Source organism: Prunus avium, chromosome 6, assembly GCF_965620075.1.
Source record: "Prunus avium chromosome 6, drPruAviu1.hap1.1, whole genome shotgun sequence".
In the NCBI taxonomy this organism is placed as follows: Eukaryota; Viridiplantae; Streptophyta; class Magnoliopsida; order Rosales; family Rosaceae; genus Prunus; species Prunus avium.
Window position 1 is genome coordinate 36,101,419 of NC_142289.1, and position 21,715 is coordinate 36,123,133.

Genomic DNA, 21,715 nt, shown 5'->3' on the forward strand with positions numbered 1-21,715 from the left:
TCAAACTTTTAATGACTTTTATAGAGTTTAAAAGTCTGGAGGTATTCAATTTAGACTTTTAAAGAGCATATAAAAGTCTAGTGGTATTCAATTGTGACTTTTAAAAGTATTTAAAAGTTTGGTGGTAACCAGTTATGACTTTTAAAGAGTATTTAAAAGTTCGGTGGTATCCAAAAAGTTAATGACTTTTAAAAAGCTTATTAAATGAATGACTTTTCCATACTTTAAGACTAATTGTTAAGAGCAAAAGTCTTGCCAATTTACTAGTGACTTTTATCAACTCTATGAAAGTATTTAAGAATTTGTCAACTCTATGAAAGCCACTCACTTAAAAAAGTCTTTATAAGTATGAATTGGATACACCCCCAAATTGAATGTATGGTCAAGAAAATATTCATTAAAGAAGGCCCAAATACGTCTAAAGGCCCAAAATTGAAGCCCAAATTCAAAGACTATAGACAGTAATATTCGTCTGCCATCCTCACAAATAGCCCCAAATTCAAAGAGTAAAGTGTCGTTTGATGATCATCCTCGGTCCATTAAACCCTACCGTCTTTCTGTTGCTCCCAATTTCGCTTAGAAAACCTAATATCCCAAACAAGCTAAATCAGCGCGCTTCAGAACCTCGAATTTCAATCTTGGAAATTCATTTTCTTCTCACGAATTAGGGTTTCAGTTGCCTCATTCATGGACTCAGACGTCGACGTTTCCCGGTGGGTCCTCGAGCTCCTTATCCGAGACCGCGAGAAGGAGTGCATTGCCAAGAGAGTCCTCGCAGTTGCGCCATTCTCGGACCAAGACTATCGCTTGAAGAAGACCGTGCTCCTCCGAACCATCGAGTGCGATGTCTACGACGCTTTGGTCACCGAAACGATGCTCGAAACGCTTGAAATGATCGAGGATTTGGATATTAGCCAAGGCATTGCGACCACGGACTCCATGAAAGCCGCGTACTTGGCCGTGGCCACTGAGTGTACGGTCAAGTTCTTGGTGGGCCTCATGGGAAAGCCGAGCGGGAAGTACTTGGAAGCTGTTGATCGTATTTGGAGAGGGAGGGTTGGGGCTTTGGAGCGGTCAGAGACGAGCCAGCTGATATCTGCCGAGTTGAGGCAGAGAATGGACGAGGTCGAGGCGGGGGTTTGGGATTTGAGAGTGTCGAAGAAGTTGTCAAGGATGAACACGAGGAACGATGCGCTGAGATTGGTTGCGGTATATGTGAAGGAAGCTTTGGCGTTAATGGGACCTCCGTTTATTACTTGGGCTGTAAGATTGAATGTGCCCAAGGAAGTTGCCGACTTGGAGGGTGATCAGATTGCAGTGGCGAAAGACGCTAATTTGGGTGGTGGGCCTGAAGCGGAGGCGCAAACAAAGAATGGGGCTAATGTGGGTGATAGGTCTGAATTGGAGGCACAAACGGAGAATGGGGCTAATGCTGGTGATGGGTCTGAACTGGATGCTCAAATGGCGAATGCGGCTGATGTTGGGGGTGAGTCTGAATTGGAGGCTCAAATGAAGAATGGGGCTAATGTTGGCGGTGAGTCTGATTTGGAAGCTCAAATGGAGAATGGGGCTAATGTGCAAATGGCTAGTGGAACTAATGCGGTTGATGGGTCTGAATTGGAGAAGGAAGTGGTTAATGAGACTAATGCAGGGGATGGGTCTCAGTTGGAGGTGCAAACTACAAATGGGACTAATGCGGCTGGTGAATCTGTACTGGAGGCGCAAATGGTGAGTGGGGCTAATGTGGGTGATGGGTCTGAATTGGAGGCGCACACTGTTAATGGGACTAATGTGGGTAGTGAGTCTGAATTGGAGGCACAACTACTGAATGGGACTAATTTGGGTGATGGGTGTGAATTGCAGGCGCAAAGGGTGAATGAGGCTAATGGGAGTTGTAGGTTTGAATTGGGTCCACAACCGATGACTGGGGTCCAATTGCAGGAAGTCGGGGCAAGGCGCATGCCACCTACTATGAGCCGGGATTTGGTTTTGAATGAAATGGATTCTGGATTCACGAACAGAGAAGTGCTCAGGTTCGGTGATGATCAGGTTCATGAGACAGGCGTGGGTTTGCCTAGTACGAATAGAGAACTGGTTCTCAGTTTTGATCCAACCACGAAAGATAAAGGTACGTTTTTTTGTTAGCAGAGATAGAGGTAAAGTGAGTGACATTACTTTATGTGCATGGAGGCTGAGATGTTGCTCTGTATTGTTTTATCTGGGTTTTTAAGCACCTTGATCATCTTAAGTATTGCTGAGTTTTCGTCCTTATTTCCAAGCTGGCTGCTATCTGTTGTTCCTTACCTGTTTCGGGGTTGTTTTACCAAATATACGGTCTTTTCTCTCTTATGCCAAGCTCTCAACCCCTGTAACTGAAGATTTAAATGTATGATCCTGCTTAATATAGTTATTGCAGGGTTTGTGTTTCAAATGATTAAATTTCACTTTCTTCCTCTTTATTTCTTGTAGAAATTCAGAGGAGTACAGGACTTAGATACAAGCACCTTGCTCATAGGCGCACTAGAGGGCCGGTTAGGATTCGGGACGCCGAAGATTTGGGCACAGACTTATCAAATAGCAAATATGATTCCCTGTCTACCCCTGAAATTAGCAATGCGCAAGAAGCACTTAGATCCAGTATTTTGGAGCTACAAGCAGTAGTGACAGATCCACTTCCAGATGCTTTACGAGTGGCTGAAACCATAAGATTGGATTTGGCAATGAAATCTGTGAATGTAGGGGCAGAAAATCTCTCTGTTGAGAAGGGTGCTGGACCTGTTCAATCTCATAATGATAATCTTGGAAATATGTCTGTTCCCCAATCTAGTGGAAAAGAAAAGGATGTACCAACTCCTCCTGTCAACCAGGGAAAAGGAACTGAGTCTGTTCAAACTGATGATGCCAATCTTGGAAATCCGTCTTCCAGCAATAAGAATAATGTTCCTCGACCAATGACAGATCCACTTCCGGATGCTTTACGAGTGGCTGAAACCATAAGATTGGATTTGGCAATGAAATCTGTGAATGTAGGGGCAGAAAATCTCTCTGTCGAGATAGGTGCTGGACCTGTTCAATCTCATAATGATAATCTTGGAAATAAGTCCGTTCCCCAATCTAGTGGAAAAGAAAAGGATGTACCAAATCCTCCAGTCAACCAGGGAAAAGGAACTGAGTCTATTCAAACTGATGATGTCAATCTTGGAAATCCGTCTTCCAGCAATAAGAATAATGCTTCTCGACCTAGCTTGATGGAACGTAATACTACTGCTCATACTTATGAGGTATTTATGTTCATGTCCTTTTTGTGCTATTATAATAGCCTAAATTTGTGTGCATACTATTGTCCATAGGCCTGCAATTTTGTGGTTCTGGTTGCTTATAATTTGTATTTCATGTTGAGTTTTTGCAGTGGGATGACTCAATAGATACGTCACAAGGAGCAATGAAAGATCCAGGCAGGCTTCACTTACCTAGCCCAAAGAGGAATGCTGTTTCTCCATTGAAGAAGTATGAGAATAAGAGATTTACTAAGAGAAGAAAAGCTAAGAGATGGAGCTTATTGGAAGAAGACACCTTAAGGACTGGTGTACAGAAGTATGTTGCACCCTTTCTCTAGCCTTTGCCTCTAAAACGGGTCTTGTTATTTCTCTTTTTTTCTAAAATAATAAGAATAATTTATTGGGTTGGGTTTAGATGGTCATTGGGTAGGTATTATTGGTAATAGGTTCGTTTGTTTATCAATCTCTTTCAAACTTATTACTATGGATACCTATTATGACTAATAATATGAAGATAATTATATGACCCTATAACTTAATTACTAGCTGTTCTGCTTCTATTGACTGAATACATAGTATCTAATATTAGTGAGTAGTATGTAATATTTCAAGTCTCATTATTGTGATCCTTTTTAATGAAGGTATGGCGCAGGAAACTGGAAATTTATCTTGAATAGCTACCGCGAGATATTTGAAGAGAGAACTGAGGTACGTGAGTTTTGTAATTTTCCAATGGCTCTTAACTTTGCACATAAATTTATTCTACAAACAATACAGCATCAATGCGTATTATGTCTAAGACTTTTGAGGTTACTATGTCCAGGTTGATTTGAAGGACAAGTGGAGAAATATGACACGGTAGAGGCACATGTGAATAGTTTGCTACTCGTATGTATTTTGGTAATCTGGTACCTCATTAGAGCTGTATGTATTTTGCATGCTTTGTACAACTATAGGGATGTTGATGAGAGATGTTTTTTTTGTTGTTGCGCCCTTCTCAATGTACAGTAGTTGGATGTTTCAGTATATACCTGTATAAATTTTCCCATGAATGATGGAAGTACACATGGCCAACTTAGACAAAATGGCCTAAATTGAAGCATGATGAAATGGTACTAACTGTTTATACCCTGCACATTATTTTACAATGAACAGATGGCTTAGGCCAATATATTTCAAGTGTATATTACTTTTGTGGAATTTTTATATCGTTAGTTATATATCTGTTCAAACACTCACCACTCACCTGCCATTCTCCCATCCATCTCAACCCTGCCTCATAAATTTCTTTAGCCTTAGTCTTTCCTTCCATCACATCTTTTCTTCTTCACAAAAATGATGGAACCCAACGGCAAAGGAAGGCAAGGACAGCTGCAATCCTTTGAGATGAGGAAAAGTGAGTGAAATTTATTATTCATTATTATTGTTTGGGCTATATGGTGGGAAAGAAATCAACGGATTTTGAAGATGCGAAGTGGGCGGACGTGGGAAAAGGAAAAGTACCGGGCAGTGCTATGGGCTTTGTTTATCCTATTTTTAGGAATACATCCTTTTCAAACATTTTGCTTGAGTGGAAGGCTGCAGTGTTAGGATTGGTTTCCTCTCATAGTTGTAGATCTCTATACTAGTTTTCCTTTTTCTTTCTGTTATTGGTGGATTACTTGTCCACTTTTCTGTATGGTTCTTTTATGAAATAAAATTTCTCTTTTTCAAAAAAACAGAGCAAAAGATATGCAATCCTTAAATTGCTTTCTTATCTATGCATTTATATATATATATGCCTTCCTTGTTTATGCGAACAACTTGCTATAGGTTGCCCTCATTGTTACTTCATTAAAACTGGGATGATCTTTCAGTGTGGTAAGACTCCAGCTGCTTAGCATCTTGGTGTTCTGTGACTGAGATGGTGAGGAATAACTTACATTTAGTTTCTATGTATAGAGTTGCTTCTGATTTCAATATATGCAAGTGGCGGTTGAAGATATTTTTTTCAACCATGTTGCCTGGAAAACATAATATTTGAGTTCTAGGTCTTTTTAATTGATATACTGTTGTGCAAGGGCCTCGTTATTCAATTATTTACACTGTCTTCCCCAATAGGTTTAACTTTTTTGCTTAATAAATTTCTTGCTACAGATGAACTTTATAAGTTGATGTACTTCTTGCTGATGCTGGTCCAAGCCATTCTATGAAGTTTGGTTCCCACAGCCACTGGTGGTATTCCTGAGGTAATAGTAGGTTGAGTTCTGGCTTCCCTGTGGTTCATTCAGAACTTGCTTTGTGAGAGGAGGCTTAGCATCTAGTTCACATCTTTTTTATTGTCGATGTGGTGAGATGGGCATAACACCTGTAAAGAGAAAAATTCATTAGAACTCAATGAAATCGTAATCAGGCTGACAAGGTCGATTTTTCTGCCCAGAATATACCAGTCTTTTTCCATCAGAAAAGTCAGAAGAGTCAGAAGGAAAGAACAAGGAAAATAAGTAACTTCAGGGGTAGAGCCAGCTCAGCTGATTTGCCAAATCCATAGAACAAAGCAGTCAAAGAAGTTCAGAAAAGTTGACAATACTGTACTGCAACAAAACCAAGCTTGGATTTGTATGGAACTGGAGACGTATGTAATTAGCGAAATGCCAACAAAACCAAGCTTGAATATGTATAATTCACAATGGGCTCGAGACAAGTGGAGGTTGAAAGAGTAATTCAGTAACAATAATGATTAGCTACATATGCTGATATGAAAAGTCCTTGCATCTGGTTCTATAGTGATTATCAACTAATTTTTTCCCTGCAGTTAAGAGAGAACCAAGAGGAAGAGTCCTTGGCTTGCATGTCTATAACAATGTTCACATCCACAAGAAGGCTCACTTGCTGAGGCCCCTTTGAATTTTTCTGCCCAGATTTTTCCGTGGGCCATATAACAATGGTTCATTGTGTGGAAAAAATTCTTCTCTCTTGTCCTTCGGCTTGCATGTCTATAACAATGTCACATCCATGTTCCCAATTCAAGTTGCTCACGGAACCCTTATCACAAGAAGGCTCACTTGCTCAGGCCCCTTTGAATTTTCTTGCAGCCCTACTATGACCACTGGTAACACACAATTAGACTCTTTTTTATTGTATGGCCTTTGTCACATACTTGATGGTTAATTTGCAAAGAGGGAAGACCAAGACCCGCTGCTGGCTCAAAAATCACAGTATTCCTTGCCAGTTGCCACTCTATATAAAGGCAATAAATAAGTGTGCTTCTTACCAGATTACCTAAAGCAAAAGAGGAAAAGACTCACTGAAGGATAGCAGCTATGGCCAGGTCTGCAGTCTGTGGGGCGGCATTCATCGTGGTTCTATTATGCCTGCTCATGACTACTCCTTATGTCATTAATGCAACGGTAACTTGCGGTCAGGTTGTCACCTTACTCACTCCATGCATCCCCTTTGGAGTATTTGGAGGGACTGTGCCACCAGAATGTTGTGCAGGCATAAACGGGCTCCATGATGCACAAAACACCGCAGAGGATCGCAGAACTGCATGCAGTTGCATTCAACAGGGGGCTGCATTGATCCCTGGGATTGACTATGACCGCATTAACACGCTGGGCGATCGATGTGGCTCTCCTTGTCCGTACAAAGTTTACCCCTCTACTAATTGCTCTGAGTAAGCCTTCGATATACACACTTACCAATTTTATTTATTTTTTCTGGTTGATCCTGAGTTAGCAATAGCATGCTAACTATATTTATGGGTGTAATTTCTTTGCAGGGTAAGCTGAATCCAGAGAATTAATGCAGTGTCTAAGTGCGGGTATGAGCATGAGAATAAAGCGACTGGTTTATATCATCGAAAGCTAGCTAGAGCTATCATAAAACACTATGCTAGTATGCTTAATGTTGTGGTTTTTTTAGTAATTTGAAAGGGAGGGATGGTATTTGTTTATCAATAAATGGTGACATGTATTACCATTCATCTTAAACAAAACAAGTTCTTAAAATGTACATCTATATATCAATGTCGAAGACTCAAAAGTCATGACTGATTGCTTCCAAAATGCCCTCTTTCTTTCTTGAATTAATTTTTCTGTGTCCAGTGCAGTAGCACACGACGTAACAGACTTAACAGTGGATCCTAGAACAATCATTGTGCCTCTTTCTCTTGATTCAAAAAACATAAATAAATAAAAAGGGATTGTTTGCCCCTTTCCCTCTTGGGCTATATGATAGACAGGTTCCCATAGTTCATACAAAGTATCTTTAACCCAAGTGATAATTTATCTTTCCCTTTTATTTTGATGAACTTTCATGAAATATAAAGATGAGTTGGATGAAAAAATTTCCCATCTTCTATATATGAAACTTGATTTGTTGAAAGTTAAATCATAGAAAGCCATATATTTCGAATCTAAATCGAGCTGACATGGAAGTGGATAAATAATTTAGACAAAGAAAAATGCTTTTACTACTCAATCAAAATCGAGCTGACATGGTCGAATTTGCTGGATGTTACCTAGAAAAGTTTGACAGTAGTGTACCTGTAAATTGGAACCTTGCATTGGTGACGCCGAGAATGTCGGATTTAACTAGCAAATGTCAACAAAAACCAAGTTTGAATATGTATAATTCTCTTCAACTGGGCTCCAGCCATGTAATAAGATTGATTAGACCTCATGAAAGTTAAGCCCTTGGTTCTGGTGTTTATGGTGATCGTCATTCATCAACTTACGAGGTATTTATGTTCATGTCTTTTTTTTGCTATTATAATAGCCTAAATTTGTGTGCATACTATTGTCCATAGGCTTGCAATTTTGTGGTTCTGGTTGTTTATAATTTGTATTTTATGTTGAGTTTTTGCCGTGGGATGACTCAATAGATACGTCACAAGGAGCAATGAAAGATCCAGGCAGGCTTCACTTACCTAGCCCAAAGAGGAATGCTGTTTCTCCATTGAAGAAGTATGAGAATAAGAGATTTACTAAGAGAAGAAAAGCTAAGAGATGGAGCTTATTGGAAGAAGACACCTTAAGGACTGGTGTACAGAAGTATGTTTGCACCCTTTCTCTAGCCTTTGCCTCTAAAACGGGTCTTGTTATTTCTCTTTTTTTTCTAAAATAATAAGAATAATTTATTGGGTTGGGTTTAGATGGTCATTGGGTAGGTATTATTGGTAATAGGTTCGTTTGTTTATCAATCTCTTTCAAATTTATTACTATGGTTACCTATTATGACTAATAATATGAAGATAATTATATGACCCTATAACTTACTTACTAGCTGTCCTGCTTCTATTGACTGAATACATAGTATCTAATATTAGTGAGTAGTATGTAATATTTCAAGTCTCATTATTGTGATCCTTTGTAATATTAGAGCTGTATGTATTTTGCATGCTTTGTACAATATAGGGATGTTGATGAGATATGTTTTTTTGTTGTTGCGCCCTTATCCACGTACAGTAGTTGGATGTTTCAGTATATACCTGTATAAATTTTCCCATGAATGATGGATGTACACATGGCCAACTTAGACAAAATGGCCTAAATTGAAGCATGATGAAATGGTACTAACTGTTTACACCCTGCACATTATTTTACAATGAACAGACGGCTTAGGCCAATATATTGCAAGTGCATATTACTTTTGTGGAATTTTTATATCGTTAGTTATGTATCTGCCCAAACACTCACCACTCACCTGCCATTCTCCCATCCATCTCAATCCTGCCTCATAAATTTCTTTAGCCATAGTCTTTCCTCCCATCACATCTTTTCTTCTTCACAAAAATGATGGAACCCAAAGGCAAAGGAAGGCAAAGACAGCTGCAATCCTTTGAGATGAGGAAAAGTGAGTGAAATTTATTATTCATAATACTATTCATTATTGTTTGTGAGGTAAAATACCTCTAGGCCGTGCTGGGCTAGAGCACAGTGTTAGTAGTCGAGCTAGGCCAAACCATGGTGTTAGTGGTCGAGTTAGGCCAGATCATGGTGTTAGTGGTCGAGCTAGGCCAGACCACGGTGTTAGTAGTTGAGTTAGGCCAGACCACGGTGTTAGTGGTCGAATTGGGCCAGACCACGTACGGTGTTAGTGGTCGAGCTGGGCCAGACCACGGTGTTAGTGGTTGAGCTGGGCCAAACCACGGTGTTAGTGGTCGGGCTAGGCTCGAGCCTGGTCGCCATATATTTTCCCACCCTGACTCATGTGGGCTTGTGGGCCCATTGGTCCATGAGCTCAGGCTCGGTGCGCATGAGGTTGATTTACGTGGTGTTCACTCAAAAGACTTCTAGTCCTAAAAAAATTGGGATGTTTCAGGATCACCAAGACACCTGTCTAAATGGAGTCCTAGTCCGAGAAGGGTTAGGTTGTTCTGGAGTCCTAGTTCGAGGAGAGCTGGTTTGCTCTGGAATTCCACTCCGAGAAGGATTAGGTCGTCTAGGATGATATAAAAGGCTAAGGCCATCCTCCATGAAAGGTATGCAATTCTAAGCACTATAACCTATTGTGTAATTTTACTATCAAACACTCAATTGACTTAAGCATCGGAGGGTCCTTGGCCAGCAACACACCGGTGTCACCCACTAAAGCTATCTTGTTTTACAGGTTCTGGAGGACGGCTTGGTTGGTCACGCTAACCCAGTCCGGAAGAATTGCCCGACCTTAATCTCGAAGAGGTCATCTTCTGTTGAACCAAATTTAGGCATTAACAATTATTATTGTTTGGGCTATATGGTGGGAAAGAAATCAACGGATTTTTGAAGATGCGAAGTGGGCGGACGTGGGAAAAGGAAAAGTACTGGGTAGCGCTATGGGCTTTGTTTATCCTATTTTTAGGAATACATCCTTTTCAAACATTTTGCTTGAGTGGAAGGCTGCAGTGTTAGGATTGGTTTCCTCTCGTAGTTGTAGATCTCTGTACTAGTTTTCCTTTTTCTTTCTGTTATTGGTGGATTACTTGTCTACTTTTCTGTATGGTTTTTTTATGAAATAAAATTTCTCCGTTTCAAAAAAACAGAGAAAAAGTTTTGCAATCCTTAAATTGCTTTCTTATCTATGCATGTGTATATATATATATATATATATATAATGAGAGTCTCAAATTACATCTTTTTAATATTATTTTGGAGACTTTATGACATAATTTTGGCTTAATAAATATAATTTCACTTGTTGTTACATTTTATTCTCACCAACTGGATTTATGAATTTTCTATATTAATTTGGTGAACTTATTAGGTGAATTTATCTTTTGTAGAAAGTTGGAAAGCCAAAAGATGAAGACATACATTTGTCCAAGTTCAAGCCAGGTGTGAAGAGAATTGCTGACGGATTTTATTGAAGAATTGATTATGGGATTATTGTGATTATAAAGAGAAGTAAATAGGGAGAAGAGAAAACAAAACCGTTGCTAAAGAGCCTATTTTATGTCATTCATAGCCATTTAACGCCCACTACCTCACCGTTATTTCTTTTCCACTAACTCTCCACGATCAACACATGTTTAATCCAATTAATCCCTCACTTAAACCCTTCATTACCCACCATGAATGTATTAACTTTCCACTCACCTCATTGAGTTATTTGATAAGGGAACCACTACGATAGATTTTGTTGGGGTCTTTTTCCGTCGGAAGGCTCGTCCGGGCTTGTTGATTCTCGAACCGCCATAGAGTGGTGGATTAAGTCTTTGTTGCCCCTTTTTCTGAGTTAGCGAGGACTAGGCCCAAAGCATCCCGAGGGAAAAGCATGTCCCAGGGGGTACTCTGTTCTTCTTCCAGCAGCTGCGTGTTTGATGTTAACGTTTCCGGCAGCTTGACAAAAAGTTGAAGATGACTTGCTGATGTAGATCTGGGATTATATTAGCTTGGCATGAGAGCTTGGGGTGTGGAAGCTAAAGATTCACAAGTTTAGCAAATGAGAATGCATGTGCTTGGCTTGGTGTTGGATATGCTTGAGTTTAGGGTGTTGATGATTTGTTATTTGTGGCTATGGCTATGGCTATGGGGATTTAAGAGTTTCAAGAGGAGGATGGGAGGAAAAGCTTGAGGCTTGAAGGCTATGGTATTTATAGCTTGGAAGGGTATGAGGAGGAAGGAAAATCTTGGTTGTGATGGTTGAGGAATAGCTGGGATGACTGCTGGAATGCTTGCAACAGCCAAAGGGAGAAAGGAAAGTGGTTCGATGGTTGCTGGGGGCTTAAGCAACCAAGAGATGTTGGTTGATAGTTGCTGGGATGCTTGCAGCAGTCAAAAGATGGAGGTTGATGGCTAGGATGGCTGCTGGAATGCTTGCAGCAGCCAAAAAGAGAAAAGAATATGAGTTCTCCTAGTTGTTGAGAAGCTTGCAACAACCAAGAGAGGCTCGTTTTGGCTGGGCAAATGCCTCCCAATTTATAGAGAGGGAAGGCTCTCTTTGGTTTCCAATAGGTAAAAGGAAGTGTTGGAACTAGTTTATTTCCTATGGGTAAAAGGGAGCATTGGGACATTCTTATTTCCAATGAGTAAAGCTAAGCATTGGAAAATGACTATTTCCAACGGGTAAAGGGAAGTGTCGGAATTGGCTTGTTTCCAATGGGTAATAGGGAGTGCTAGAAAATGCTTATTTCCAACGGGTAAAGCTAGGCATTTGGAAAATGACTATTTCCTATGGATAAAAGGAAATGCTTGGAAAATATCTCATTTGCTTACCCACATTGGAGAACTCTAAGTAATGGGCTTGGACTTTGGTGCTCCCAAGTAGCTAGCCCAAAGTCTCCAGTATCCAAGAGCTTCCGTGGGCCTTGTGGACCTCCGTAACCTTCCACACCACAATCCCTCATGCAAGCCCCGTAACCACATGACTTGGGTTCATGTAAGCTTGATAGGTGATTGACATATGAAAAATGTATTATTGGCTTTGCATGGCGTGGACACTATTATTTATTTAATGAATTAATTCCCAAAATATAGCTTGGATTAATGCATGACCAAAATTATATGTTATATCGGGCCTTAAATGTCTTTGGGCTCCTCGTGACTTTTTTGGGCCTCAACAGATTTCTTTATCCATTTCATTCAAAATTTAGTTATGTTTTCCTTTGTAATGACATGGGGGGGTGTGCATAGGGAGTCCACACCCCTTTTGATGGTGAGATGGGCCTCCTCAAATAACCTCCTCACATAGTCTCCTCATTATAGAAGCTCCCTAGCTACATACATATGCTCTGATATGAAAAGGCCTTGTATCTGGTTCTATAGTGATTATCAACTAATTTTTTCCCTGCTGTTAAGAGAGAACCAAGAGGAAGAGTCCTTGGCTTGCATGTCTATAACAATGTTCACATCCACAAGAAGGCCCACTTGCTCAGGCCCCCTTGAATTTTTCTGCCCAGATTTTTCCGTGGGCCATATAACAATGGTTCATTGTGTGGAAAAAATTCTTCTCTCTTGTCCTTTGGCTTGCATGTCTATAACAATGTTCCACATCCACAAGAAGGCTCTTTTTCCGTGGGCCATATAACAATGGTTCATTGTGTGGAAAAAAAATTTCTCTCTTGTCCTTGGCTTGCATGTCTATAACAATGTCACATCCACGCCCCCAACTCAAGTTACTCACGGAACCCTTATCACAAGAAGGCTCACTTGCTCAGGCCCCTTTGAATTTTTCTGCCCAGATTTTTCCGTGGGCCATTGTTATATGGAAAGTTGAATTTTCTTGCAGCCCTACTATGACCACTGGTAACACTGGAAAGTTGAATTTTCTCGCAGCCTTTGTCACATACTTGGGTTGTTTTGTACTGCGGACTGTTATGGACTGGATTAAATTTTGAAATTATCTCGGATTGGCCTAAGCTGGATTAAATACTGACTTATGTTTGGTGATGCGTTGGACTAAGAAGCTGGATTGTAAAAATAGTGAAGATCTATATTTGGTGTTGTGTTAGACTAAAAAATAATTCTTATAATATTTAAATTTAATTGAGGTCTTTGACCTAAAAGATAAATAAATGCTACAGAGAAACCCAATTCAAAGATTTATAACAATATCTGGCAAAAAACAAGAAGATTTAAAACAATAATAAAAAGAAAACAAATAAAATTCTTTTATTTTATTTTATGAAGAATAAAATTATGATATTTGTTTTTTGGCTTCTCAAGATTAATCTTATAGTTGGTCAAAACATTGTTAAAGGAGCTAAGCTCACTCTATATAATTCAAGGTTTTTCAGGGACCAAGTAAAACAATAATTAATTTATATATATATATATATGTATGTATAATTTTTGTATATTTGACTTTTGACTTCAAACTGAAAAATATAATTTGACAAGGTAAAAATTGCTTGCGATAAAAGCATCACATCATGAATTATTAAACTTGTTTCAATATCAAAAAAATATCAAACATTTGTAAATTACTATAGTTTGATTTTTCAAATGCAATATCAAAATAATTATTGTAATATTTTAAGGATTTTTATCTAAAATAAATAAATAAATGCTGCCAAAAAAAAAAAACTCATTCAAAGATCTAAAACAATAATTAATAGAAAACAAATAAAATTCTGATATTTTTTAAAGAGAGGCGTCAGACTCACGTGTTCTATTTAGCGAACCACTTTTCAGGCTCACTGTATTAGATGAGAAAGTGAGGCGTTTTTTTCACTATTGGACTATACAGTCTCATTTAAGTTAGTCCCGTCTCTTACCAAATAAGGATTTCGAGTGCTATTTAACCTAGTCCAGTCCAGTGAGGCATGCCAAACATGGTCTTGATGGTTAATTTGCAAAGAGGGAAGACCAAGACCCGCTGCTGGCTCACAAATCACAATCTTCCTTGCCAGTTGCCACTCTATATAAAGGCAATAAACAAGTGTGCTTCTTACCAGATTACCTAAAGCAAAAGTGGAAAAGACTCACTGAAGGATAACCGCTATGGCCAGGTCTGCAGTCTGTGGGGCGGCATTCATCGTGGTGCTATTATGCGTGCTCCTGACTACTCCTTACGTCATTAATGCAACGATAACTTGCGGTCAGGTCGTCACCTTACTCACTCCATGCATCCCCTTTGGAGTATATGGAGGGACTGTGCCACCAGAATGTTGTGCAGGCATAAAAGGGCTCAATGATGCACAAAACACCACAGAGGATCGGAGAACTGCATGCAGTTGCATTCAACTGGGGGCTGCATTGATCCCTGGGATTGACTATGACCGCATTAACACGCTGGGCGATCGATGCGGCTCTCCTTGTCCGTACAAAGTTTACCCCTCTACTAATTGCTCTGAGTAAGCCTTCGATATACACACATACCAATTTTATTTTATTTTTCTGGTTGATCCTGAGTTAGCAATAGCATGCTAACTATATTTATGGGTGTAATTTCTTTGCAGGGTAAGCTGAATCCAGAGAATTAATGCAGTGTCTAAGTGCGGGTATGAGCATGAGAATAAAGCGACTGGTTTATATCATCGAAAGCTAGCTAGAGCTAGCTTAAAACACTATGCTAGTATGCTTAATGTTGTGGTTTTTTTAGTAATTTGAAAGGGAGGGATAGTATTTGTTTATCAATAAATGGTGACATGTATTACCATTCATGTTAAACAAAATCCAAGTTCTTAAAATGTACATCTATATATCAATGTCGAAGACTCAAAAGTGATGACTGATTGCTTCCAAAATGCCTTCTTTCTTGAATAAATTTTTCTCTGTCCAGTGCAGTAGCACACAACATAACAGACTTAACAGTGGATCCTAGAACAATCATTGTGTTGAAATATAAGTGTTAGCTGAAATATTTGTTTAGTCAGCTCAGATTGTATTTTCTGTATGGTTAAATGTGAGCCATTGGATTATAGTCCAATGGACAGCTAAGGTGTAATCGTAGGAAGAGTGTAAGATTGTGCCATGTGTCTCTATCTCATAGGATAGATGAATGGATGGTTAGATTGAGCTGATGTAAGTAGGAATATTCTTATTCCTAACGGTTTAATAACAAGCATGTGGTGTGTGTGTGTTGGAGAGAAGAGTGAGATAACAGACTCATTCTTGCTGCGATTGTTCTCTCTAATTTCTCTGTGTTCTTTCCCCTTTCTTTAATTTCTGAGCTCCTTCATCAATAATCCAAAACCTAATCAGATCATAGTCTGAAAACTTCAACACATTGTGCCTCTTTCTCTTGATTCAAAAAAATAAAAAATAAAAGGATTGTTTGCCTTCTTTCCCTCTTGGGCTAATAGACAGGTTCCCTTAGTTCATACAAAGTAATCTTTAACCCAAGTGATAATTTATCTTTCCTTTTTATTTTGATGAACTTTTATCAAATATGAAGATGAGTTGGATGAAAAAAATTTCCAATCTTCTATATATCAAACTTGATTTGTTGAAAGTTAAATCTTAGAAAGCCATATATTTCGAATCTAAATCGAGCTGACATGGAAGTGGATAAATAATTTAGACAAAGAAAAATGCTTTTACCACTCAATCCAAATCAAAATCGAGCTGACATGGTCGAATTTGCTGGATGTAACTATCAATCTACTAGAAAAGTTTGACAATAGTGTACCTGTGTAAATTGGAACCTTGCATTGGTGACGCCGAGAATGTTGGATTTAACTAGCAAATGTCAACAAAAACCAAGTTTGAATATGTATAATTCTCTTCAACTGGTCCCCAGCCAAGTAATAAGATTGATAAGACCTCATGAAAGTTAAGCCCTTGGTTCTGGTGTTTATGGTGATCATCATTCATCAACTGATCTTCCTCTCTTTTGGCAGCATTTCTCCAACAAAAATGTGTCCCTCACGGAACTCTTTTAGTCAAGAAGGCTCAAGAACCTTTGAATTTTCCTTGTGACATTGCTACACGAATAAAATTTGAATTTTCTAGCAGCAGCCCCATGACCTAACGGTAACAGATAAATCTCAAAACCCAGTTCTGTTCTCTATCTCTAGCCACCCTTGTCGCATATACTTGATATGCTTAAAATTACTATATATAAACCCAAAAGCAAAAAAATAAAAGCTCACTGAGAAAATAGCAGCTATGGCAAAGTTACTGTGTGGAGTTGAATTGCTGCCACTACTTATATGCATAGCGGATCGAAGAATTGCATGCAGTTGCATTCAAGAAGGGGCTGCTAGGATCCCTGGGATTAATTATGACAGAATTAACACTCTTGGTGATGTTTGTGGCTCTCCCTGTCCTTACAAAGTTTACCCTTCTACTAATTGCTCTGAGTAAGCCTTCTACAATAAGTTTAATTGCTTATATTATGTATTGAAAATTAGATTAATTAAAATAATTTCACCAAAAGAAAAATTAGATTAATTATGTACTAATTAAATGCATGGATGTTTTTAATTTGTTTTCAGGGTAAGCTGAATCCGTTGAAGCCTTAAGCTTGAAGGCACTGTACTTTAGTGCTTGAGTAGGAGAGTAAGAATAAAAGCTTCTGGGAAAGCTGTCAGCTGTTGTTTAAGCACACAATGCTTTTGTGGTACTTGCGGGGTCATATATAGTTTGTATTGTATGGATCACCGGTAATCCAAATTGTGATCTACTTAGAGATTAATAAAACTCTGCCCTTTTATATATACCACACTGATATTGAAGTCCACATAATTTCGAATTATGTTCATATCACGAAATGTGTTTAAAGAATGAGTTCTTGATCTTTTGAAAGAGATTCAACTTTGAATTCTCTTGCCTAATCGATTAAAGAAAAGGAAAATGCTAGGCTTATCATATTTTTCATACCACATTGTGTACCACCTCCATTGTATTGGTGGGCTCCACCTCTATTAGAGATGTGGTACGTATAAAAATGTGATAAGCCTAGCATTACCCTAAAGAAAAATGCATTTCTATACGTGTAAATTAGTTTGAGTTAGGATTTTCCATTAATATCCATAATCAATAAGGTGAAGAGGTGGTTAATAACAGTATTAGGTATAAGTTAATGGTAGAGATTTCGGTTTATCGAAATTCAATATAGTTAACGGATTAGGCCCTCCCATATCTAGAACAATCTAAAATGGATCAAATTGACCAGCGAACTAACATAACCAAACTACTATTAAAGATGGCACAACTGATATTGGGTATCAGTTAGATTCCGCTGATTCGGATCCGGCCTTTCCCAACTGACATGTGAAAATAAAGTGCTTGCTAAACAGCACACTTCCTTTTCCTATATTCATATTGGGTATCAGTTATGCTTTAGAAATCGCTAGTCCGCATGTGTAAGCAACTGACCGTAGCACAATTCACAGATGAAAGGAAATTTTGAGAAACCATCAGATAATCACCTGATTACAGGCGTGATTAATGCACTTCCTTTTCCTATATTCATACATACACCTCACATGGTCAAAAGCAAGAGACAAAACTAGTCTCATGTGTTTAGGCCTAACATTATACCACATTGCCCAATCCGAAGAGGCTCTCGGAAAATAAAAACTAGATTCAACCTAAAGAGTTAATTGAGAACTGAAAAAGGACAAAAAGGGCATTTGTATTTCATGAGATAGAACAATCACAGTAGTGCACAAAGTTTACAAGGTATTAAACAAAACAAGATACAAAGGAAAGAGAATGCTGCTGTCCTGATAGCATTCCCTATATGCCCATGGGAATCACATTCCATTCCCAGATTTTCTAGCACCCACCCATAAAACCAAAAATTCAAATATTGAACAGACTGATGAAAAGGGTGCTTCCCCTTTTTGGGGAACACAGCCCTAAGAATAAACAATTAAGAATGAATCCTCGACACAAATTTAATAAATAATAAAATAAATATAGGGTAGCCTCTCTAAATGATCGGATGTCAATCTATGAACAATCTACCAGATACCGTGCCATGGACAGGTCAGAAGGTCAGCAGCCAGCTGCTTGTGTCAAAAAGTGGTACTACTTTCACTTGCAGAAAGCGAGGGGCCTTCCGACTTCACGACAGGTGCTCCTTTGGTACCGATGTCAAGCCCCTGTAACTGACCAACAGGTCCGTTCTGCATAATATCTGAAAAAGTATGAGAATTTGATTGATGCAGATGATGGGTTGGCATATTAGACTGGGAATGATTGAATTGTGGCATCTGCATGTTCTGGTGACCAGCAGGTCCGGGTTGTTGTTGAAGTGGAAAATAAGCTGATGGATGGTTGTATGGCACCTGGTGCATTCCCAAATTGAATGAGTCAGAAGGACTCATCATCTCCCCTGTGGCAATCTTGAGCCTCTCGACCTCCTTCTTCAGTGCTTCATTTAGTGCTGCATGACAAATTTCAAAAAAAATCAGTATCTGTTGGATAAAATGGAACATGGACCATTCTCTTTAGATGTAATTAAGATACAATATATTATGAAAGTATCAAGTATGATACAAGTTGGCATTTTGTTGCTTACCATCACGCAACTGAGCTTGTTGCTCCATAGCTTGTAACCGAAGCTTAAGCTCTGTGTTTTCAGTACTCAGACCTGTTGTATCCCTCTATACAAGACAACAAATAAATAAAAAAGTCATAATCTTTCAACAAATTAACAGACATTTGTGTGTATATATGCGTGCACTTCACACATGTGCAGAAAAACACTCTTAACAACCCGACGAAGGCTAAATAATAACAAAACACTGCAGCAGAGGGTGACTTAATGAAGTGACATTAGAATACTTCCTCCAGGCGATTGACAATGTTGTTACATATAGGATACTGGTAACGTTGGATGACCATAAATGGCCCAAGTGAGATCTATCATGTTCTAATTTAGTGCAGTGATGTCAAAACAGGTTGTGCACATGTTAAGTACAGTTAAAGAAAGCTGCTAAAATACACCAACACAAACCTGGAATAATGTGAGTTGGGCAGAGAGAGTGGTGGCTTCTGTTTGAAGGGTCTGAACTTTGCGTTCAAGTTCTTGTATATAGCGAGCCTTCCTTTCTTTCGAGCGAGCAGCAGACTGCCTATTCGCCAGTATCCTACATATGACAATTAAAATGTGAGACAGAGCTCCCGAAAATCACTAAAGAGGAAAGAACTAAAAGAACTTCATAGGCATTGCCATCATACATGCAAAAGCATATAACATGATTGAAGAGGAAAACCATGATGCATAAGAACGAATCTCAAGGTAGGAAAATGGTGGAATTTCAGTTCAACAGATCCATATATTTCCAAATTGATGCTATTATTATTCTCCAAAAGTCCAAATACAACCTTCATGCAGTTGGATTCTACTAAACACTCGATCTCAATTCATCTCTACCCAAAGCAATTAGTTGAAAACCCAGAAACAACCAACCTCTACAAGTGAATACTAGCAAAGGCAACGCCTTTTATCAAAAAAATAGCGGGTTTGTGTTGTGGTAGCATCAATCACTCCTAGTGTTTTAGTGTTTATTAATAACAGCATAAATTGCTTTCTAATTGTAACGGACTCGATCAGGGTTCACGTAAAGTAGACGTTTTGCAATTTCTCAAATTCAATTTCATGCCAAATTCAGCATTATACGTTTGTGATTTCCTTAGACCCAAAATCCAAATAAGATTCATTTTCACGTCCCGCATTTTCTCGGCAACCAGACACAGGAAAATGAAGCAACCCAGGAAAAAAGACAAAATTTTGCACACCTTTTGGCGCGTTTGGGATCAAGGTTCCAGAGCTCAGCGAGCTTATCAGGAGGCATGGCCTTCTTGGCCTCCATGACCTCCCCAAACACACCGGTTGACGTGGACGACCCATCCACCGAGCAGCTATGCCTGTGCCTCGACGACCTCTTCTCTTCTCCCTCACCACCACCATAATTTACATTGGGCCCACCAGACCCATCATCAGGCCCACCATTGGGCCCATTATTACCACCACCGCTCTGATCCGAGCAATTGCACCCACCGAGCTTGTCGAGGTCAATGTATGTGGAGAAGAGGTCCTCCTCCGATCCCATCTCCTCGATACTCGCCGTAGACGATCCGCCGTTGAACGGATCCGGCGCGGACAGATCCATCATGTCCTCCGGCAACCGGAAGCTCACCTCGGAGTGGGCCCTCCTGTGGCTATTGTGATGGTGGGGTCCACCTTCCGCTGCTGCTGCTGCGCCAGCTTCTTCTCGGATGAAAGGTCGAGGGGCGTTGGAATTGCCCAGCATTGTCAAACTCAACGATGTGAGCAAGGAAGAAGACGATGACGTGGCAGCTACTCCAGAAGCATTGGCAATGTTGGAAATGCCAATGCTTCTGGGGAGAGGGATTGGATTGGATTTGGCGTTGGGATTGTTGGAGCTGGCGTTGTTGATGGAGATGAATTTAGGGTTAGGGTTGGATTGATGTTGTGGATCTTGCATTGGTCTGGTTTCTGTGGACATTGTGTGTTTGTGTGTCCCTCCCTCCCATGTGTTTCGCTCCCTTTCTGTCACGAGGAATGATTCACTCTCTTTCTAATTTTTTTTCTCTCTCTCTGTTTCTTTTGTTTTCATCCAATTTTACCTCGCTTGCAAGAAACATATAGTAAGATTCTCAATCTCAATCATTTTGTTTTAGGAGTTATGTTTTACTTTAATGGAACATCATAGATCATAATGTTATTTCCAATTTTAGATGGTATAACATTTGTCCAAGAGACAAATTAAAAAAGAAAACTCACCTTCTTCTTCTTCACCTAATCGGCACTCAATCTAACGTCAAAAGAATATTACTTAACTCCTAATAATAAATTACCTACTTAACTCAATGGTCAGATTATTTATTTTCATTTGTCACTATAATTTCATGCGCTTAAACACCACACATGATCATGTCTAATATTGAAAAAATTAAAATTTTGAAAAATTGCCTTTGCATTAGTCAAAAATTGCCTAGTTTCTTCACCTCCTGACTTTTGACAAAAGGTGAAAATGTAGTAGGTGAGTAATTGAAAGCTACTTTTAAATAGATGGACAAAGTTGTTTGAGGAGGACACTTGCGAGTGTTAGTAAAGATTACATCTATTATTACACATGTGGATAATGACTGTTTAATGAATTTGAATTTCACCATCTATACGCCCAACAGTAACCGCACGCTCATTTACGACTCATTTTAACTTTCTTCATTCTTAGAATCAACATCCAGAGGAGAAAAAACCAAATCAAATCCGACCGATCAAGAAGCCTTAATTTGAGGAATGTGTTCATCCAAGCCTCTGTGACTGATCATATGACCTAAACTTACAGTGGGCTCCAGTAAAGGCGGGACCCACTTACCCAATAAAACTTGTCCTTGTTCTGGGCAAGTCAGTTTACCCATGGTTAGCGGAGCTCACTAGACAAGGACATGATTGGAATCTGGAGAGTGAAGGAGATGGGATCTTTGACTGGACAATTGTCCATGGCCATGGACCTTGTGTATGGGTGGGCCACAGAGGGGTGATATGATAGGCTCAAATTCCTGCTTAATGGCTCCATTGGCTAACAGGGTGGAGTGATATTCAGTGGAACA

General features: G+C 39.3%; 4 protein-coding genes and 1 long non-coding RNA gene across 10 annotated transcripts; 4 read left to right on the forward strand and 1 right to left on the reverse strand.

The window, feature by feature from the left end:
- Window positions 1–486: 486 nt before the first annotated feature.
- LOC110750798 (uncharacterized) lies at window positions 487–6,455 on the forward strand. Of its 6 annotated transcripts, XR_002525803.2 has the most exons (7): window positions 488–2,128; window positions 2,470–3,281; window positions 3,410–3,594; window positions 3,920–3,986; window positions 4,102–4,166; window positions 5,415–5,506; window positions 5,698–6,455. XR_002525803.2 is itself a non-coding variant. In XM_021951163.2 (6 exons), exons 1-5 carry the CDS (start codon window positions 688–690, stop codon window positions 4,138–4,140), a joined length of 2,544 nt encoding a protein of 847 aa, XP_021806855.2. In that variant the 5' UTR covers window positions 488–687; the 3' UTR covers window positions 4,141–4,166; window positions 5,415–6,455. The 6 variants fall into 6 exon arrangements, 4 of the variants coding, with proteins under 4 accessions (XP_088111030.1, XP_021806855.2, XP_088111031.1 ...); XR_015836554.1 differs by having other exon boundaries at window positions 487–2,128; window positions 3,931–3,986; window positions 5,415–6,455; XM_021951163.2 differs by having other exon boundaries at window positions 5,415–6,455.
- A 125-nt stretch (window positions 6,456–6,580) lies between these two features.
- Window positions 6,581–6,937, forward strand: LOC110750814 (non-specific lipid-transfer protein 1). The gene has a single exon (XM_021951180.2). It carries the CDS (start codon window positions 6,581–6,583, stop codon window positions 6,935–6,937), a length of 357 nt encoding a protein of 118 aa, XP_021806872.2.
- Window positions 6,938–14,113: 7,176 nt separating this feature from the next.
- On the forward strand, window positions 14,114–14,925 carry LOC110750833 (non-specific lipid-transfer protein 1-like). Its single transcript, XM_021951204.2, has 2 exons — window positions 14,114–14,532; window positions 14,638–14,925. Exons 1-2 carry the CDS (start codon window positions 14,180–14,182, stop codon window positions 14,645–14,647), a joined length of 363 nt encoding a protein of 120 aa, XP_021806896.1. The 5' UTR covers window positions 14,114–14,179; the 3' UTR covers window positions 14,648–14,925.
- A 1,106-nt stretch (window positions 14,926–16,031) lies between these two features.
- On the forward strand, window positions 16,032–16,850 carry LOC148294123 (uncharacterized). Its single transcript, XR_002525805.2, has 2 exons — window positions 16,032–16,482; window positions 16,618–16,850. It is a non-coding gene; the product is annotated as an uncharacterized LOC148294123 (long non-coding RNA).
- An 877-nt stretch (window positions 16,851–17,727) lies between these two features.
- LOC110750771 (transcription factor RF2b-like) lies at window positions 17,728–20,713 on the reverse strand. Its single transcript, XM_021951133.2, has 4 exons — window positions 19,874–20,713; window positions 19,089–19,221; window positions 18,651–18,735; window positions 17,728–18,515 (listed from the first exon to the last, which is right to left on the reverse strand). Exons 1-4 carry the CDS (start codon window positions 20,602–20,604, stop codon window positions 18,145–18,147), a joined length of 1,320 nt encoding a protein of 439 aa, XP_021806825.1. The 5' UTR covers window positions 20,605–20,713; the 3' UTR covers window positions 17,728–18,144.
- Window positions 20,714–21,715: the final 1,002 nt, after the last annotated feature.

Excerpts from the sequence above, each read along its gene's own strand:
- LOC110750798 (XM_021951163.2), top strand. The coding sequence starts at position 688 with ATGGACTCAGACGTCGACGTTTCCCGGTGGGTCCTCGAGCTCCTTATC. Across the intron at positions 2,129-2,469 it reads TCCAACCACGAAAGATAAAG|AAATTCAGAGGAGTACAGGA; the intron begins GTACGTTTTTTT and ends TATTTCTTGTAG. Across the intron at positions 3,987-4,101 it reads TATTTGAAGAGAGAACTGAG|GTTGATTTGAAGGACAAGTG; the intron begins GTACGTGAGTTT and ends TACTATGTCCAG.
- LOC110750814 (XM_021951180.2), top strand. The coding sequence starts at position 6,581 with ATGGCCAGGTCTGCAGTCTGTGGGGCGGCATTCATCGTGGTTCTATTA.
- LOC110750833 (XM_021951204.2), top strand. The coding sequence starts at position 14,180 with ATGGCCAGGTCTGCAGTCTGTGGGGCGGCATTCATCGTGGTGCTATTA.
- LOC110750771 (XM_021951133.2), bottom strand. The coding sequence starts at position 20,604 with ATGTCCACAGAAACCAGACCAATGCAAGATCCACAACATCAATCCAAC. Across the intron at positions 19,222-19,873 it reads GATCCCAAACGCGCCAAAAG|GATACTGGCGAATAGGCAGT; the intron begins GTGTGCAAAATT and ends TGTCATATGTAG. Across the intron at positions 18,736-19,088 it reads CCCAACTCACATTATTCCAG|AGGGATACAACAGGTCTGAG; the intron begins GTTTGTGTTGGT and ends TGTCTTGTATAG.